This window comes from Erythrolamprus reginae, chromosome 2 (assembly GCF_031021105.1).
Source record: "Erythrolamprus reginae isolate rEryReg1 chromosome 2, rEryReg1.hap1, whole genome shotgun sequence".
Taxonomy (NCBI): Eukaryota; Metazoa; Chordata; class Lepidosauria; order Squamata; family Dipsadidae; genus Erythrolamprus; species Erythrolamprus reginae.
Window position 1 is genome coordinate 201140688 of NC_091951.1, and position 21374 is coordinate 201162061.

The following is a 21374-nucleotide window of genomic DNA, read 5'->3' on the forward strand; positions in this document are numbered from 1 at the left end:
TTGCTGACTGGAACCCGTATAACTTTTGAGTCCCCAATGCGCATACTAGTGAATTTATTTTCTGTGCTCATCTGGAAAAATTAGACAAATGACTTAATTATGCTTTCCCAAAGGTGTGCATAACGTCTCCACTAGGAAAGTATAGTGTGTGTTCTTATCTCTTTAGCTTTAGGACACAACCTTTTGCAATTGGCAGTTTCTAGACATGATAAATTACAGCTTCCCTAATTCCCAGTTACTCCACCACTTGAGAATCTGCTTTCAGATACTTTAAATGGAAAGGGAGAGTTGGTGGCCAGATGTACCGTTTCATGTGTATTACTATACAATTATTTTTATATACAGCACTAATGTCTATGATTCTATAGAGGAAACACGAGTTAAATTTATTTATTTATTTATTTATTATTTATTTATTGGATTTGTATGCCGCCCCTCTCCGGACACTCGGGGCAGCTAACAGCAATAATAAAACAGCATATAATAATAATCCAATACTAAAAACAGTTAAAAACCCATTATTATAAAAACAAAACATACATACAAACATACCATGCATAAAATTGTAAAGGCCTAGGGGGAAAGAGTATCTCAATTCCCCCATGCCTGGCGGCAGAGGTGGGTTTTAAGCAGCTTACGAAAGGCAAGGAGGGTGGGGGCAATTCTAATCTCTGGGGGAAGTTGGTTCCAGAGGGCCGGGGCCCCCACAGAGAAGGCTCTTCCCCTGGGTCCCGCCAAGCGACATTGTTTAGTTGACGGGACCCAGAGAAGACCCACTTTGTGGGACCTAACTGGTCGCTGGGATTTGTGCAGCAGAAGGCGGTCCCGGAGATAATCTGGTCCGGTGCCATGAAGAGCTTTATAGGTCATAACCAACACTTTGAATTGTGACCGGAAACTGATCAGCAACCAATGCAGACTGCGGAGTGTTGGTGTAACATGGGCATATTTGGGAAAGCCCGTGATTGCTCTCGCAGCTGCATTCTGCACGATCTGAACTTTCTGAATTTGCCTGCTTGGTGGAAATTCGGATGTTCTGCAAATGTACTGAATTGTGTCTGTAGTAAAAGGCCTGAATGTGAGAAGTGATACGTCTGCCTTTTCCCTTTTCTACTTGCAGTCAACCACAGGAAGTCCACAGTCACAGTCACAACCTCCACGGCCAGCCGACCTTTCAGATGAGGAGATCTCAGAACTGTTCCAGCGGCTGGCTGAAGTTCAGCAGGAGAAGTGGCTCTTGGAGGAGAAGGTATAAAAATCACCTGGGTTTTAGGCAGTGATGGGCTACCAAAATTTTTACTACCACGCTGTGGGCATGGCTTCTGCATTTTGTTTCAACACCTTTCAGTGCAAATTGGGTGGTCTGGGGTGGAGCTTCATTTTCGCTACCCCATTGCGTTCCTCCCGGTCCGGGCAGTAGCCACCCCCTGATTATCTACTATATAAAGTGTATGTACACACACGCACACAGGGCTCTTCTAAAATTATACACATTCAACTAGGATAGATCTATTTCGGCCTTATTTTGGCCTCATCAGCTAGCCATACCCACTGGGACTTGAACCTGCAACCTTTGCCTTGTAAGGCAGAGAATTATCCTCTAGGCTACAGTATCCAATCCCTTCAGCTCTGTACCAGGGAAGGGTTACATTTTGTTTTGTATGCCGCCCCTCTCCGTAGACTCGGGGCGGCTCACAGCAATAATAAAGACAATGTAAAAACAAATCTAATAATTTAAAAAACACTAAAACCCCCATTATTAAAAGCAAACATACACACAAACATACCATGTATAAACTGTATAGGCCCAGGGGAGATGTCTCAGTTCCCCCATGCCTGACGGCAGAGGTGGGTTTTAAGGAGCTTACAAAAGGCAAGGAGGGTGGGGGCAGTTCTAATCTCCCGGGGGGAATTGGTTCCAGAGGGTTGGGGCCTCCACAGAGAAGGCTCTTCCCCTGGGACCCGCCAAACGACATTGTTTAGTCGACGGGACCCGGAGAAGGCCAACTCTGTGGGACCTAACCGGTCGCTGGGATTCGTGCGGCAGAAGGTGGTACCGGACTGTACCCGTAGTAGCCCACCACTGATTTTAGGTTTCGATTTTGTGAGACCCTTGAGCCATTCAATATTTCCCAAACTTTCCACACTATAGACCACCTAGTTTGGAAGCAAGCACACACTGGCCTTAGCATGCCTTTCCCAAGGACCTATATAGGAGTCCACCAACTTGGCTTCTAATCCTGATAGTGTTGCCTGAATTTTGGGGTTGTGATTCTGGGGAGCTGATTCTGAAAGAATGTCAGTACAGATACCAATTCTGAACTTTGGGGGAATCATCAGAGACATGTACGGACAAATTTGGGGTGTGTGTGTGTCTGGGATAAGGAGAGCAGATTGGCAAAAGAGGTTGGGCTGCCACATTTAAGAGACATTGCTTGAAGCTAGATCAGGGGTGGGCAAATTTGACTCTTCTATGACTTGTAGACTTCAACTCCCAGAATTCCTGAGCCAATCATGCAAGCTCGGGAATTCTGGGAGTTGAAGTCCATATGTCATAGAAGAGCCAACTTCGCCTACCCCTGAGCTAGATTATTCCCAGGTCTAAGAATAGCATTGGCCTTGTGGGAAGCAGGCTTGGCAGTAACAAGTAATTCAATCTTTCTTGGCTAGGTGAAGCACCTTGAAGTCAGCAGTGCCTCAATGGCTGAGGACCTATGCCGGAAGAGTGCCATTATTGAGACCTACGTGATGGACAGCCGCATTGGTGAGAACCATAGTCTTCAGGAGGAAGCAACCAGAAATTTGAGGTTACGGGAAAAACGGGGGAGTGGAGGTTAAAAGCAGAGGTGATGTTGCCTGTCTAATATCAGTCTGACAGCTTCTGCGAATGTCTTCTTGTTCCATTTTTGGACTGCATCCTGCGAAATCCTTAGGACATTGTAAATCCTTAGGTCTTTGTGGCTCAATCATGGCTGATTGAGGAAATGTGAAATGGGAGCTTTGCATCTCACAACTGTCTTCGGTATATATTCTAAAAATGGTTAAGATTCCCAAGAAATTAGAAAATGAATGTTAGGAGAATTATACTGTAAGGAAGAAAGAGTACACTCCCAAGGATTAAATGAAGCAAACATAGTTTTACTCTATCTCTTGGGCACAGAACTTATGTAATATTAGGGATATAAATTCATTCATTCTTTCTTTCATTCATTCATTCATTCATTCATTCATTCTTTATGTACTTATTTGTTTGTTTGTTTGTTTGTTTGTTTATTAGATTTCTATGCCGCCCTTCTCAGACTCAGGGTGGCTCACATCAAGGGAAAAAAAATAGAACATCTAGAAATCTAAAACTAAAAACATCCTAAAACCCCCATTTCTTAAAAACCAGTCGCTCACATTCATCCAATCGTGCATATAAATTCACTCATCGGCCAGGGCTAGATGTTTAACTTAATGGCTCCAAGCCTGTCGGCAGAGGTGGTTCTTTAAAACCTTACAGAAGGCGAAGTGAGTGGGGGGGCAGTACGAATCTCTGGGGGGAGTTGATTCCATTGGTCCGGGGCCACCACAGAGAAGGCTCTTCCCCTAGGTCCCAGCAGGCAACATTGTCTACCTGACGGGACCTAAAGAAGGCCAACTCTGTGGGATCTAACTGGCCACTGGAATACATGAGGCAGAAGGCGGTTCTGTAAGTAATCTGGTCCTAAGCCATGTAGGATTTTATAGGTCATAACCAACACTTTGAATTGTGTTTGGAGACCAACCGGCAGCCAATGCAGCTCATACGATACATAAAAACACTGAAATTCAAAATAAAAATTCAGGATCGTCAAGAATACCTCATCCCTCCATTTTCTTTCCAGTTGATTAAGCAAGAATCTGGCAGGTTTAAATTCAAGGATTACAACTGCAGAGAAGAAAAAGAACTGGAATGGGGTGTATAATGTTGGATAAATCTGGGTGTGGGGGATGAGGACCTTGGAGAGCAACCTTAACTGTGATCTCTTCACCTTGTACATTGTCTTCCTCTGATAAATCCACATTTATCAAGAGATTTCTAGAATCTGTGCTTGAGTACTAGTACCAGAAAAGTCCAACCATTTTTGCTTCTGAGTAACCCAGAAGAGGTGGAAAGAAGCCTGTAGACTTGAGAAGTCAATAAATGATTCAGATGGTTTAATTCATCTTGATGCTGCTTCCATGCCAGACGTGGTCTGCAAAAGGGATTTGTGTGTGTGTGTCTTAATGTGTACTTGATGATGTCAAGTGGTTAGGGACCTCCTTTTGCAGCAGTGACAAAGTCTACAGCGTCTGCTATCAAAACAAGTTAGTTCATCATCAATGATGCAGACAAATGGAGAAGGAAAGGAGCTGCTCCCACTCAACCATTCTGCAGTATAAATGGAAAAGGTGTTTAAACACTTTTTGTGTTTGTTTGTTTGTTTGTTTATTTGTTTGTTTGTTTGCATGTCCTGGCTGTAGCTTGATATCCAAATAGCACTTGGTGGTTCTAAATATATTTAGCTACGTCTTTAACCCATTGGTTCCTTTGCCCTTCTTCAGGATTCTCTTAAATTTTCAAAGCATTGGATGATAGCAATAGCATTTAGACTTATATACCGCTTCATAGTGCTTTTACAGTCCTCTCTAAGCGGTTGACAGAATCAGAATATTGCCCCCAACAATCTGGGTCCTCATTTTACCCACCTCAGAAGGGTAGAAGGTTGAGTCTTCAGAAGAGAAGGATTTAGGGGTAGTGATTTCTGACAGTCTCAAAATGGGTGAACAGTGCAGTCAGGCGGTAGGGAAAGCAAGTAGGATGCTTGGCTGCATAGCTAGAGGTATAACAAGCAGGAAGAGGGAAATTGTGATCACGCTGTATAGAGCGATGGTGAGACCACATTTGGAATACTGTGTTCAGTTCTGGAGACCTCAGCTACAAGAAGATATTGACAAAATTGAACAGGTCCAAAGACGGGCTACAAGAATGGTGGAAGGTCTTAAGCATAAAACGTATCAGGAAAGACTTAATTAACTCAATCTGTATAGTCTGGAGGACAGAAAGGAAAGGGGGGACATGATCGAAAGATTTAAATATGTTAAAGGGTTAAATAAGGTTTAGGAGGGAAGTGTTTTTAATAGGAAAGTGAACACAATCTGAAGTTAGTTGGGGGAAAGATCAAAAGCAACATGAGAAAATATTATTTTACTGAAAGAGTAGTAGATCCTTGGAACAAACTTCCAGTGGTTGGTAAATCCACAGTAACTGAATTTAAACAAGCCTGGGATAAACATATATCCATCCTAATATAAAATACAGGAAATAGTATAAGGCTGTCAATCTTCTATGTTTCTATGAGTCAACCTTGAGCCAGAGGTGAGATTCGAACTGCCGAACTGCAGGTAGCAGTCAGCTAAAGTAGCCTGTAGTGCGCACTCTGCGCCATCCCGGCTCCAAATGATGGGGGAAAGAAGCTGCTCATCTGTGTGCTATGATTCAGAGGGTTAGATCCCACAGGTTTTATTTTAAGAAAAATCTGTAAACTTTATAGCCCAATGGCAAACTTGAAAGAGTAGTAAGTTCTGCAGGATTTTTGAAGGACTTAGAACTTCCCAAGTAAATGATGTCCATCTTTCATACGACCACTGAGTAATGAAACTTTGTTCACTGGGCCAGATTGCCTGGATATCCCTATATTGGAAACATAGAAACATAGAAGACTGACGGCAGAAAAAGACCTCATGGTCCATCTAGTCTGCCTTTATACTATTTCCTGTATTTTATCTTAGGATGGATCTATGTTTATCCCAGGCATGATTACATTCAGTTACTGTGGATTTACCAACCACGTCTGCTGGAAGTTTGTTCCAAGGATCTACTACTCTTTCAGTAAAATAATATTTTCTCATGTTGCTTTTGATCTTTCCCCCAACTAACTTCAGATTGTGTCCCCTTGTTCTTGTGTTCACTTTCCTATTAAAAACACTTCCCTCCTAAACCTTATTTAACCCTTTAACATATTTAAATGGTTCGATTATGTCCCCCCTTTTCCTTCTGTCCTCCAGACTATACAGATTGAGTTCATTAAGTCTTTCCTGATACGTTTTATGCTTAAGACCTTCCACCATTCTTGTAGCCCGTCTTTGGACCCATTCAATTTTGTCAATATCTTTTTGTAGGTGAGGTCTCCATTGGTGATGGCAAAACTATTGGTGATGGCGAAACTATGGCACTCTTGCCACAGGTGGCATGCGGAGCCACATCTGAGGGCACGCAAGGCATTGCCCTACGTCAGTCCCAGCGCCCATGCACGCACTGGCTAGCTGATTTTCGGCCTTCTTTTTGGCCGTTTTCACTCTCACTAGCTTCAAGAAAGCCCCCTGAACTCTGGGGAAGGCAAAAAATGGGCCAACTGGAAGCTGGTTTTTGAACTTCCAGTTGGCTCATTTAGCCATTTTTCTCTCTCCTCAGGCTTCACGAGGCCCAACGGGCCTACCGGAAGTCCAGAGGCCTCAGTGAAGCCTGTGCGCATGCATGGGGGGTGCAGCATGGGAGAGTTGTGCACATTCACAGGGGGCTCCACATTGGTTGTGCGCACGCATGGGGGGGAGGACATTGCATTGTGGTTGTAGGCACACACATTCTATCGCAAGGACACATGACCGTTTGGCATCCGAGCTAAAAAAGGTCCCCCATCACTGCCTGATATGTATAGGGCTGGATAAATCTGCTTAAATTTCTGCTGCCCTCTCACATCACAGACTTTTTTTGAGAAATATTCTTATTTGGCATTCAAATATGTAGCTTAGATTGGTGTGCGGTTGATACTCCAGTGCTGTTATCCCCATCCTGTGTGGAGAATGTTTAAGGAGGCAGTTCTTTCAAATCATTCTGCTGAGTTAAATAAGCTTTTTCTGACACTTGTTTAGCGTTATTGATGTAGAGACTCCTATTAGTTTTTGTGGTGTGTTTTTCAGGATATGGGATTTTGGTTTCTGAAGCATTTGGGTTGATGCTACTTTCATTAATAATAATAATAATAATAATAATAATAATAATAATAATAATAATAATAATAATAATAAAAAAAAAATTAGATTTGTATGCCACCCCTCTCCAAGGACTCGGAGGGGCTCACAACAAGCAAAACACCATATACAAATCCAATATTAAAACAGTTTTAAAAACCCTTGTTAAAAAACAAGCATACAACCCAAGCAAACCATGCATAAACCGAAACAGCTAAGGGTATATTAATTTCCCCATGCCTGGTGGCATAGATGGGTTTTCAAGAGTTTACAAAAGGCAAGGAGGGTGGGGGCAGTCCTGATCTCTGAGGGAAGTTGATTCCAGAGGGCCGGGGCCGCCACAGAGAAGGCTCTTCCCCTGGGTCCCGCCAGACAACATTGTTTTGTCGACGGGACCCAGAGAAGGCCAACTCTATGGGACCTAATCCGTTGCTGGGATTCGTGCAGCAGCAGGCAGTCCCGGAGGTATTCTGGTTTGATGCCATTTATGATTCTGATGAGGCCGGATGAGAAAAATACAATTTTCGAAATGAGTATAGCATGGCTAATGTAGGTACTGTTTCATATTTAAAAAACCTGATAAAGATACAATCTCCCATTTGTACGCAAACACCTTGACTGATTGAGAAGCACCTCCATAGAGAAGTCTTAACTCTTTTTTACAAAATTGCAGTTATTTCCCAGACTTGATTTGTTTTTTTTATTTATTTATTTATTTATTTATTTATTTATTTATTTATTTATTTAGTTAGTTAGTTAGTTAGTTAGTTAGTTAGTTAGTTAGTTAGTTAGTTAGTCCAATACACAATGTGGGTTTTAGTGGGTATATATCGATATATATTTGCTTCTCTTCCATCCACTCCCTGCCTGAGATTTCCTTTCTGGAGCAGTACAGTTTAAACATATTTAAGGGTGATCAATGATCTTGAATGATCATCAGGAAATGGCAGCCACTTTGATCTTCAATAGATACTTGGCTTTCAACAGTTCTCTGCTACTGTGAGAGACTGACAAGCCCCCATTTCCTAACCAAAGTAAATCCATCCTGCGGAATAGTCGTCCTTCCGTTTCTTAACCTGTCAATTCTGTGCTGTCACTCAAAATCACACCAATGTGCTGGCAGGATTAGTAGCTGCTTTTCACTCTTTTATTCAAGTCAAAGCTAATACTCCGAATGCATTAAATTTCCATTTCCGTTAATGCCATATTCCACACATACTTGGGTAGTACAATTACAAAATGCTTGACCTGAATCAATGGACTGTCCAAAATGGACTGCTCCATTGAGATCTATTTATCTTATTAACAAAATGGGAATTTTACAGGTTCAGAAACTGTGGAAATCGGGATTAGCATCCATAATGCTTCCGGCATCAAGTCGGTAGAGGAGGAGAACTTAAGCTGTTTATAAGGTTAAGAGGATGGCATTTTAGATGTACAGTATTTTTCTTCCTAACAAAAATGAAGCAGCCAGGGAAAGAAATGTGTGTTTGTGAGTGTGGCGGGGGGTGGGGGAGAGTTCTCATTAGGACAGTTTTTAGAGTTCCCTTGGTTTGTGGTTAGTGTTGTGCTCCAAACGAAACTCTTCCCTGCCCAAAAATGATGCATGAAAATGGATCTGAATTCAGCAGCCAACTTTTTAAAAAACATCGGCTATAGCAAATCATTCAGGAAATCATTTACATAAAGAGCCTCCGTGGTGCAGTGGTTAGAATGCAGTATTGCAAGCTGCTTCTGCCGATCACCAGCTGTCCAGCAGTTTGGCAGATCGAATCTCAGTAGGCTCAAGGTTGACTCAGCCTTCCGTCCAAGGTTGGTAAAATGAGGACCCAGATTGTTGGTGGGCAATATGCTTATTCTCTGTAAACTGCTTAGAGAGGGCTGTAAAGAACTATGCAGCGATATGTAAGTCTAAATGCTAATGTTAATGCTAATTTGGGAAACTGAGTCACAAACCCAACGTGCTGCCCTGGCAGCTTGCTTTCCTGGTGCTCCCCCTTCTGGGTGTGCCCCATAGTTTTCCCCAGTCCAGTCCCTCAATGGACTAATTGTCTCTTACCTCTGCCAGCCCCTCCAACACAGGCTTCACTGAGCTTAGAGCATTTTTGCCACCTAGGATCTTCCTGCTGTTCCATCAGTGGGCCAGAACTGCAAAAGAGCAGGCATGTTGCAAGGGGTGGGGTGGGAGGAATCATAAGGAAGAAGGAATAACTTACAAAAAGTCTGCATGCTTAGGGGAAGAGCCATGCAACTACATAGTCAAGGGATGGTGAGGATGGAGGCATCTTTTGAGCATGTCTTTCATTTATTTAATTCAGTTTGTATGCCGCCCAACTCCCAAGGGACTCTTGGCGGCTCACGACCAAAAAGTAACATACAATGTAAAATTAGGACACCTAACACGAATCCCAATGGCCGATTTGGTCCCACAGAGGTGGCCTTCTCCGGGTCCCATTGACAAAACAATGCCGTCCGGTGGGACCTAGGGGAAGAGCCTTCTCTGTGACGGCCCCGGCCCTCTGGAATCAACTCCCCCCAGAGATTCGAACTGCCCCTATCCTCCTTGCCTTCCATAAAATGTTGAAGACTCACCTTTGCCGCCAGGCGTGGGGGGATTAATATCCCCCTCTCCTTTTTTGCTGACCTTTATTATGTTTACGTTCAGTTGGACTGAGTGTGTATGATTGTGTAGCAGATAAGTTTTTATAACAGTGTATTTTAAATTAGTTTTTTAAAGTTTTTAACATTAGATTTGTATTTATATTGTATTGCTGTTAAGTTGTGAGCCGCCCCGAGTCTACAAATCTAATAAATTATTAAATTATTATTATTATGATCTAAGAAAGCAGATTAAAAACAATTTAAACCACTCATTAAGAAAAACCATACATGTCATTTATGGCCTGATCTTGATGGTGGACCATCCAATCAAAGGCCCCAGGCCTACCGGAAGAGTCAGGTTTTTACAGCTTTCCGGAAGGCCAGAAGGGTGAGAGTAGTCTGGGTCTCAGTAGCTGGTTCCAGAGAATCGGAGCAGCCACAGAGAAGCCCCTCCACCACGGCCTCATCAACCAACACTGTTTAGCTTACGGGACCTGGAGAAGGCCGACCCTGTGGGCGCTTATCGGTGGCTGTGAGCTATGTGGTAGAAGGCGGTCTCGAAGATAGTGCATCCACATTGAATTGTGCTATGGGCATGAAACAGAAGTCGGCTATAAATAGCTTGTGCAGGGTCGCCTTTGCCTCAGCTTGGCAACACACAACTCAAGCCAGTGAATATTTCATGAATGCTAAAAATACAAACCACCACCACCTCCTCCTCCTCTTCCTCCTCCTCCTCTTCCTGCATCTCGAGCTTTGCCTGATCGGGCGGTCATTCGCAGCCTGATTTGCCCTCCAAATCGTTGTAATTAAATCTAGCCCCCTATTCTAATTACTTGATCCCCAGTGCCCCAGAGACTTCAGCGTGGGGGTTTTGTTTTGGGTTTTTTTTTTGTCTTTTCTTAAAATGCAACTACTCCTACTCCTGTAACACTTTCAGATCTCTGCCCAAATGTGCTGTGCCAAAGTGAGGAAATAATGGATGGATTCTGATTACTGAAACCAAATGCCAGCAAGAGGAAAGGGAAAACTTGTGGCAGTATAAGAGCACAATGGTCTAATGGCAGCTATCTATCTCCTTATTGCGGAGGTCCATTAGATATGATCGTATCCTGTCCCCTTGGATTATAGCGGTTGAAACTGTGCTGCTTTCCATCAAGATCACAATAAAGTGAGCGAAAATTTGACAGAAGAGGGGGTTTGAACAAAAATGCCTTTAAAGAACATTTTAAGAGAGTCTTGCTCTTAGGCTTCCTAACTTTTAAACTATCACAGCATATTCCAGATGAAGATGACAAATAATGGATATTTTCTCATCCTTTCTTCTTTTTAAAAAAATTATTAAGACAAAACAAGACACCAACATACATATAATGCCGCCCCGAGTCTTCGGAGAGGGGCGGCATACAAATCTAATAAATTATTATTATTGTTGTTGTTGTTGTTGTTGTTATTATTATTATTATTATTATTATTATTATTATTATTATTATTATTATATAAGACAACGACAAACATACAACAAAATATAGGAACTATTTCTGCTCCGCTTTTATCGGAAGTTACTGGAGAAAAACCTTTGCAAATCATATCATACAAAGAAACATATACTTATACTTCCTATTATTTACAATTTTTAAGCTTTTTCTCTTACCCTTCCATTGAATGCTCATGGGCATGTGTCACAAAAGGGACTACTGGGTGCCAAATTTGGCATTTTAAGAAATGTGATTTTCCTTTTCTGTAAACGAAGGCACGTTACTACGTAGCTACTACAGCCCCTGAACTTGATGAGCTGCAAGGACAAAGGGGAGAGAATATTTAATTATTGTTGTTGTTGTTGTTAAAGTAGGGATTCTTGGGTATGTGCAGAGTAAGAAACCCAAAGAGGAGTGTATAGTTTCTGTAGATTTCAGAGTTCAACTTTTGCAGTTGCTTCTGTGGAATGGCCACATGTGGATTGTAACTTGGCATTGATGATTGTTACCTACCCAGTGAACAAATGGAAAGAGTAGAAAGTGCAATGGGCAGTAAGCTGAGCAGGAGAATTGTTCTGTCGGGCTCTCTGGTAGACTCCTCCCAAAAATTCACAGGTACAAATTTCAGACACACAGACGTTTGAAAATTCAAAACAATGTTCTTTATAATGAAAATTCACTTAAACCAAGCCCTCTTTTGGTATAGCAAAGAGCACTGGTCTCCAAACAAACTGGTAATTTGTACAAGTCCCTTATCAGTTCTGTGATACTTAGCTTGCAGCTGTGAGGCAATTCACAGTCCTTCTTCTTTCACAAAGTGAAACACACTTTGCTCTGGTTTAGTTTCAAAGCAGGGAAAAATCAGCACACAAAAGGTCAAAGTCAGTAAAGCAGTCACGAAACACAAGGATCAGATAATCCTCCACAATGGCCGAACCCACAGGCTGCTATTTATAGCAGCATCACTAATTACCATAGCCCCACCCAACCACAGGCGGCCTCATTTTCTTTGATAATAATCTCTCAGTTGTTGTTGCCTATGCATCGCTCTCCACATGCATGGCTGTATCATTAACTCTTGTTCTGAATCCAAGGAGGAGCTAGATAATTGATCTCATTCTGAGCTGTCTGCCACACTCTCCTCCTCCCTGTCACTCATGTCTTCTTGGTCAGAGGAGCCTTCATCAGCAGATTCCACCGGGGGGGGGGCAAAACAGGCCTGCAGCATGTGGATGTCTCCCCCACATCCATAGTCCTTAGGGCAGGAGCTGGGCCAGAGCTAACCACAACAATAATGGAGCTTGATACGGGAGCCAGGTTCAAACCTAGGGCTCATAGCCACCCTCTCTTTTTCGAGGCTTTGTGTGTATGTATGGCAACACTTAACTAGCATCGCGAAGGGACAGGAAGGATTGTGGTATTGAGAGACAGCTGGATTGATGAAGGCTGAAAGGGAGAATAGGCAGAATTGATCTAGATGTCAGGGTTGCTTTAGTCCAGCATCAGTCTTGGGAATCAAGGCAGCAAATTGTAGTCAACAGCCCTGGGAGGGAGGGCGCAACATGCAGGCCTTTCCTCACTGGTCTGTCTCGGAAGAAAGGAAACAAGCAACAATGCTCAGTCTCCACCACTTTCTCCATTTCAGGGGAGCTGATATGAAAATGTCCTTCCATTTGTAAAGCTGGAATAGAATAGAGTAGAATTCTTTATTGACCAAGTGTGATTGGGCACACAAGGAATTTGTCTTTGGTGCATATGCTCTCAGTGTACATAAAAGAAAATATAGATTTGTCAGGAATCATGTGGTACCACACTTAATGATTGTCATAGAGGACAATAAGCAATGAAGAAACAATATTAATAAAAATCTTGGGATACAAGCAACAAGTTACAGTCATATAGTCCTAAGTGGGAGGAAATGGGTGATAGGAATGATGAGAAAAAACTAGTAGAAATAGAAGTGCAGACTTAGTAAAAAGTTTGACAGTGTTGAGAGAATTATTTCTTTAGCAGAGTGATGGTGTTCGGGAAAAAACTGTTCTTGTGTCTAGTTGTCTTGGTGTGCAGTGTTCTGTAGCAACGTTTTGAGGGTAGGAGTTGAAACAGTTTATGTCCAGGATGCGAGGGGTCAGTAAATATTTTCCCTGCCCTCTTTTTGACTCATGCAGTATGCAGGCCCTCAATGGAAGGCAGGTTGACAGCAATTGTTTTTTCTGCAGTTCTGATTCTCCTCTGAAGTCTGTGTCGGTCTTGTTGGGTTGCAGAACCAAATCAGACAGTTGTAGAGATGTAGATGACAGACTCAATGATTCCTCTGTAGAACTGTATCAGCAGCTCCTTGGGCAGTTTGAGCTTCCTGAGTTGGTGCAGAAAGAACATTCTTCGTTGTGCTTTTTGCATAGGTTGCATAGTTGGGGTTTAGGAAGAACTGCCCACTTTGAATTTATGAAATCAGCTCTGATGGGGACTAATAAGGTCAAGAATGAAACTAGGCAACTAAGTTAGCCTGACATCAGGCAGGATGTTGGTGGAGAATAGCAAGCGGATTGGAGGTTGTGGTTTCCTCAGAGGAAAAGGTAATTATCAACGTATCTCTGCATTGGCTACTTGACCAAGTGGCAACCTTAAGAGGCTTAATTTTACTTGGATGTTCCTTGAAACCAGACTCATTCCCCAATACATGGGGCCTGAGTATGGTCAAAATGCTTTGACTTTAACTCTTGTTTTGGGAGGAGTATACCAAAGTGCTCAAGAGCCTCCTACCCTGCTGCACTCCAGGCACATTTGTCATTGTTTCCTCATCCTTATCCCTGCAGCCCCATGATCCAACTAATAGGCTAGGCCAGTGATGGTGAACCTTTTTTGGCTCGGGTGCTAAAAGGATGTGCGTGCGATAGCGTGTGTGTACGTGCCCACACCCATAATGCAATGCCTTCCCCCTGCGCATGCACACAAACCTCCGAGTGCTCCACACACACACACACATGTGCACAGGCCTCCCTGAAGTCTCCGGACTTCTAGTAGGCCCATTGGACTGTTTTTCACTCTCCCCAAGGCTCAGGAAAGCCTCCTGAAGCCTGGGGATGGTGAAAAATGGCCCAATGGCCAAACCCAGGGATAGGCCAAATTGGCTCTTCTATGACTTGTGGACTTTAACTCCCAGAATTCCTGAGCCAATGATGCTAGCTCAGGAATTCTGGGAGTTGAAGTCCATATGTCATAGAAGAGCCAACTTTGCCTACCCCTGGCCTAACCGGAAGTTCATTTCTCAACTTTCCATTCGGCTGTTGGGCCATTTTTTGCCCTCTCTAGGATTCAAGTGGATTTCCTGAAGCCTGGGGAGAGTGAAAACAGCCGAAAAGAAGGCCAAAAATCAGCTGTCCAACTCCTTAGGGACTCAGGGTGGCTCACAACAAACAAACAGCATGCCATAGATTTGCCATCACTGGGCTAAGCTGTCATGGAGCCATACAGACTTCCCTTTTGTTGGAGTTTTGTGTCTCTTGGTTCCCAAAAGCAGTAAAACTGCAAGTAAATATGTTGGCTCCCTCCACCCTGCACCCAATTTAATTCCTGTGCCTTTTTTTTCATACTAGTTTCTTAGGGCGGGATGGAGGTTGGTCTACTGCTGTTTATTTCTTTCCTGCTGCTTTGCTAATTTTGTGGTTGAACAACTTTCAGCTTTCCTACATAGAAAGACCCCGCACTCATGTCAGATCCCTGATGAGATTAGATCCAGCCCAAACTCCAGGAAGGAGACCTGTGAGTAATGGTTAGAGGCACAGGGAGGTGGAGACTGGAGGATAAGTGTGAGTTCCAAAAGGGGGGAGTTGAAAGATGGATACCACAGTTGTTGCTGTTTTATTTGCCATCACAGCATTTAATATTGACAGTGGGAGAGTGGGGTAGATTCTACAGCAGGGGTCCCCAAACTTTTTACACAGGGGGCCAGTTCACTGTCCCTTGGACTGTTGGAGGGCTGGACTATAAAAAAAACTATGAACAAATCCCTATGCAAACTGCACATACCTTATTTTAAAGTAAAAAACAAAATGGGAACGTACTATTTAGAGGGGGGGGGGGAAAGTCTCAAATTGATATATGTTTATGTTTTGTTTTTAATTTTCTTTTGTTAACATCTGATTGGCCATACAAGGTTTTCTTGGTTTATAGAAAAATGTATAAAGAAAGAAGGAAGCACTTTGGCATAATGGTTAATAAGTTAGAAATATAATTGGGGGTGTACTTTTTAAAGGAACATTAAGGAGGGAATTTAATTAAAAGAAAAGTATGTACCTGGATGACATTAGGAAAAAAAACTTTTGCAACATTTTTGATGATTTGATATTAGTTACTAACAAAATACCGCATTTTATTCATGGAAAATTATATGGTACACTGTATTGTTTGAATGTATGTTGAGAGAAAAATTAAAAAAAATTATACCCCCTCAAAAAAGTCCTTCTTTCCTCCATCCCTCCATTCATTTAATTCTTCCTTCCTTCCTTCCTTCCTTCCTTCCTTCCTTCCTTCCTTGTTCCCTCCATTTCTTCTTCCTTACTTACTCCCTCCCTCTCTCCTTCCTTCCTCTTTCTCTCTTTCTCTCTCTCTTGCTTTCTTTCTCTCTCTCTCTTGTTCTCTTTCTCTCTCTCTGTTCTTTCTCTCTCTCTCTCTCTCTTTCTTTCTTTCTCTCTCTCTTGCTCTACAGTAGAATCTAAAATATTGCCAGCCCCCTGCTTGCAAGTTCTCCATTTTGGCTGCGTTTTTAAAAGTAAACAGGACTGAGAATAAAGATGAAAAACTTTACAGTGCAGCTTCTTTCCCTCACTCACTGTCATTTAAACTAAGAGCTATTTTTCATGACCTCACTCTGAATTGGCTCCCTAACATCATCATAGAATCAACTCTAATTGGCTGTGGAATTAAATGATGCTACTCAAGCTATTTGCTTCCCATAATTCTGACCCTCCCCTTTTGGAATGTGAAAACTCATTCTCGATAACAATAAAGGAAATGCTTCTATATAGAGTCTCGTCAGTCTTGCGAGCTTGTCCAGCCAAGAAACACAAACTAGGAGTACTAGCTATTTCTTTACTGTAAGGCAGTGTTTCTCAATTATTTTCTGTTGTGCCCCTCCCCCAGGGAGAAGTAAACATTTCATGCCCCCCAACTCTGAATATTGTTTGCAATATTCAGCACATTTTCGCTGAAAAAGCTTAAGTGGCTTATCAGCATGATTGGGGTGTAATTTGTTTAAGTGACACCTTAATTTATTTGGCTTCATGCTGTCCACTGTCAACATTTTTAGACATAGTAAACATACTAGTCTTTCCTCGCCTCTTACCATAGTCACAGTGAAGCCAAGTGCTACATACGCTTCATCATATTTCCTCGTCTTAGCTTTCGGGAGACTTTAGTTTAGTGGTTCTCAACCTGGGGGTCAGGACCCCATTTGGGGTCAAATGACCGTTTCACAGGGGTCGCCTAAGACCAGGGGAAAAGAAAAATTTCCCATGGTGTTAGGAAAACAAAAACTGCTATTGGAACATATTTTTACAATCCAGCCAATCAGGCGTTTACAGTGGGAGTGTCCCTCTGACCTTCCTGCCAATCAGCTTAAAACTCTGTTGGGAGAATTGGCACTAGACTTATGGTTGGGGGTCATCACAACATGAGTAAATGTATTAAGGGGTCGTGGCATTAGAAAGGTTGAGAACCACTGCTTTAGTTGGTCCCATTATCTCAGTCTCTCTCCTCCTTTCTTTTCATCCCTGTTAAATATTTTTCCATGGTGTCTCTTAAGTGTTTGTTATATGCACTTCATATCTCCTACTCTGTGCTGTGTGCTATTGTTCGATGCAAAAACCCCTACTCCCTGTGGCTGAAAAAGTATATTCCCTGGGGTCACACATCCCCCTGGCATCGCTCTGTGCCCCACCCCACTATTTGGGAAACACTGCTGTAAGGTTACATTAACAGAATCTTACAAGTCTAAAAGTCCTCCCCTCTTTTCCTCACTTCAACTCTCCTGAAAACTAGGGAGGGTCCCTTATGAGCCACTTTTGCTACCACTCCTCTTTCAGACTGAAATTTCATTTATCAGACCATTTCTAGGTGGTTGATCTTCCTCCTGCTTTGCAAGGTCATTCCCGCATACCAATGCAAGTTCAGAGGAATAAAAGAACTATAAAAACCAATCCATTTAGTTCAGAAGCTTGTGGGGAAAAGAACCAATCCTATGTCGGTCATCTATCTTCCTCCCTTCAAAGGTCATTTAAATTAAACCTCTGGTTATGCACTTCTGAAAGGTCACCAAAGAAAGAACTCTAGTGGAGAACTGGGAAGCCTTCCCCAATTTGGTACCCACTGGATGGGATGGACATTCATTCACAGGTTCTCCATTATCCATTAACACTTCTAAAAAATCACCAAATTGGGAAAGGTTGCCCTGTCTAGTGTTAGTGTTAGTCATGATTTCCATTCTAAGGAATGTTCTTCAAAAATGACTTCTTAAGAGGAAGACTACTGTTATAGATTAAGATTAAGATTTAAGATTTATTAGATTTGTATGCTGTCCCTCTCCGAAGACTCAGGGCGGCTCACAACAACAACAACAGTACAATACATAAAATACAAATCCAATAGAGTTAAAAAATGAGATTTAAAACCCGTAGATATTAAAAGCAATCATTACTGCACAATCACATTATATATTACAGTCAGGAAAAAAAGGTGGTGGTGGGGGAAGAGATAGTTATTCCCCCCATGCCTGGCGACATAGATAGGTCTTCAACATCTTGCGGAAGGCGGGAAGGATAGGGGCAATTCGAATTTCCGGAGGGAGTTGATTCCAGAGGGCTGGGGCCGCCACAGAGAAGGCTCTTCCCCTGGGTCCCGCCAAACGACATTGTTTAGTCGACGGGACCCGGAGAAGGCCAACTCTGTGGGACCTTATCGGTCGCTGGGATTCATGTGGTAGTTGGCAATTCCGGAGGTACTCTGGTCCAATGCCATGTAGGGCTTTAAAGGTCATAACCAACACTTTGAATTGTGACCGGAAACTGATTGGCAGCCAATGCAGGCCACGGAGTGTTGTAGAAACATGGGTGAATCTGGGAAGCCCCACGATGGCTCTCGCGGCCACATTCTGCATGATCTGAAGTTTCCGAACACTTTTCAAAGGTAGCCCCATGTAGAGAGCATTGCAGTAATTGAACCTTGAGATGATGAGGGCATGAGCGACTGTGAGCAATGACTTCCTGTCCAAATAGGGCCGCAACTGGTGCACCAGTAAGATATATGCATAGATATGTTTTTCCTCTTCAAATTGGGTAACCCAGATGCTCGATTTCCACTACAGCCATAATTTCGTTTACATATTCATTTGTAACTTCTTTATCACTGCCTTTCTTCCCCTCCCTGCCCTTTTTTCCCTTTGACAGATGTGTCTGGTGCTCATGGGCAGGTTGATCGAAGTAGCCTAAGTAGTGTCCTGCGAGATCTGGTGAAACCGGGAGACGAAAACCTGCGGGAGATGAACAAGAAGCTACAGAACATGCTGGAGGAGCAGCTCACCAAAAACATGCACTTGCAGAAGGTTTGTAGGTTTGTAGGTGGATCCAAAAAGATATTGACAAAATTGAATGGGTCCAGAGACGGGCTATAAGGTAAATGATTTAGCTTTACTAGATAAATGGTGAAAGCAATGGAAACTGCAGTTTAATGTTTCCAAATGTAAAATAATGCACTTGCGGAAAGGGAATCCTCAATCTGAGTATTGCATTGGCAATTCTGTGTTAGCAAAAACTTCAGAAGAGAAGGATTTAGGGGTCTCAAAATGGGTGAGCAGTGTGGTTGGTAGGAAAAGCAAGTCGGATGCTTGGCTGCATAGCTAGAGGTATAACAAGCAGGAAGAGGGAGATTGTGATCCCCTTATATAGAGCGCTGGTGAGACCACATTTGGAATACTGTGTTCAGTTCTGGAGACCTCACCTACAAAAAGATATTGACAAAATTGAACGGGTCCAAAGACGGGCTACAAGAATGGTGGAAGGTCTTAAGCATAAAACGTATCAGGAAAGACTTCATGAACTCAATCTGTATAGTCTGGAGGACAGAAGGAAAAGGGGGGACATGATCGAAACATTTAAATATGTTAAAGGATTAAATAAGGTTCAGGAGGGAAGTGTTTTTAATAGGAAAGTGAACACAAGAACAAGGGGACACAATCTGAAGTTAATTGGGGGAAAGATCAAAAGCAACATGAGAAAATATTATTTTACTGAAAGAGTAGTAGATCCTTGGAACAAACTTCCAGCAGACGTGGTAGATAAATCCACAGTAACTGAATTTAAACATGCCTGGGATAAACATAGATCCATCCTAAGATAAAATACAGGAAATAGTATAAGGGCAGACTTGATGGATCATGAGGTCTTTTTCTGCCGTCAGTCTTCTATGTTTCTATCCCGGAGAAAAGGCTTTGGGGGCTGTAACAGCAACTGGGCAGAGTCAGCCACTGAACTGCAAGGGGATGAAGGGATAAAGCAACAGGAACCCTGGATTTTCACAGTACAGAAATGGAAATGGCCACTTATGCAGCACATTTCATTTTATGTATCTGAAAGATGCATAAACTGGTTCTTATGAATGCCGATTGTGATGCAAACAAGGGGAAAAAGAACTTCGGTCAAATGAAAAGAGCAACATCACTAAAGAACAGGATTCCACAATCCAATAGAAGTAAAGGGTGAATCATGCTGTAGCCACAACAACCCAACATTTTGGGTGAATGACTAGACAGGCTTTAGCAAGACTGAAATCAGATGTTGGGCTGCACTCTGCAGGGAAGGCATTTTTAATGTGGGTTTCCACAGTCAAGAATGCCTTCTCTCAGATCTCTTCCCAAAGGGGAGATATTAGAGAAGAGCTCCCTGGGAACTTATTGCTTTAACTTAATTGCTTGGGAAACCCTGGGATTTGGGGTAGGGATGCTAGAGCAAAGAGTGCATTTGCCCCCAAACAATAGTGCTCTACATTAAGCAAATGCAGCTTTTCTATGCCAAGACAAAGACAGACACATTCCTTTGGCCATTCAACACTCCAAAATATTATGGATGAGATTAGGCTAGAAACTAACCTTGGGTTTTATTTCCTTTTAACCATATTAAAATGTACCACATTTTTCAAAGTATAAGACGCACCTAGATTTTAGAGGTGGAAAACAAGGAAAAAAGTATTCTGAACCAAATGGTATATTATTTAATAAAATGCCAGTGTAACAGAATACTTTTTACAAACATGTACACTTTTTACAACCATTTACACTTTTTGCAAACTTCAAACTTGACCGCTTTAAGACTAGTGGACTTCAACTCCCAGAATTCCTCCTCCAATCATGCTAGATGGCATAATTAGAAGGCAAAAACAGCCCAATTTTTGCAAAAAACAGGCTGGTTTTGGCCATTTTTTCCACAAAAATAGAGACATTTTTGCCTTCCCCCAGTCCCCAAGAGCTGTCTACAGGCTCTCCAGAATTTTCCCCCCACCCGATTTTTGTGAAAAAATGGGTGAAAAATGGCCTGATTTTTTGCAAATACTGGCATCTTTGCCGTTTCCCAGCACCCGAGCTCTCTGCAGGCAGGGGGGCAGGGCTTCAGGACAGCAAAAATAGCTGCATTCGGTGTATAAAATGCACCAATATTTCCACCGTCATTTAAGGGAGGAAAGGTGTTTCTTATATTCTGAAAAATACGGTACGTAAAATTAAAAATAATTCATACGACCGCTTTCCAATCACGTATTTGACCATTTTGTTATTAATGAAAAAATGATCACTTGGGATAAACCTGTACAGGCCCCCTGAGGATCTCATTCACAGCTTCCAGGCCTTTATTATATATGGAGCCTCGGGCAGTGCACAGTCTTCCCCGGGATGGCGCTGTCTGGGGATTTGGGGAATTCAGGCTGTGCAACACACTTGCTATTGGCAATGCTGGCTAAAGTCTGTAGGAGTTGTAAAGCGAGCGGTTGAAGAATATTGGGTGGCCTAACTCCTGCCTTTCAACAGGCTGGCATGGAGTTCTGGGAATGCTAATTTGAAGAGGTCTGGAAATGGTGGGGAAGAAAAGGCTGCCCCAGGAGGAAAGCTAAGTGGCATTGCTAAGTAACCGAACTGTGGACGATGGCGGTGGGAGGTTATTTGGAGCAATTAGGTAGGAATACAATTTGTGAGCTAAGATATTCTTTGCATCTTAAGAAAAC

At 42.6% G+C, this 21374-nt stretch overlaps 1 protein-coding gene across 4 annotated transcripts in view; it reads left to right on the forward strand.

The window, feature by feature from the left end:
* The window catches only part of GRIPAP1 (GRIP1 associated protein 1), a 108958-nt gene that overhangs the window by 78369 nt on the left and 9215 nt on the right, over positions 1 to 21374 (forward strand). For all 4 annotated transcript variants that reach the window (XM_070741215.1, XM_070741216.1, XM_070741217.1 and 1 more), the window contains 3 exons: positions 1121 to 1249; positions 2671 to 2764; positions 18554 to 18708. In XM_070741215.1, the coding sequence (XP_070597316.1) occupies positions 1121 to 1249; positions 2671 to 2764; positions 18554 to 18708 (378 nt within the window). The remainder of the gene's footprint in view (positions 1 to 1120; positions 1250 to 2670; positions 2765 to 18553; positions 18709 to 21374) is intronic.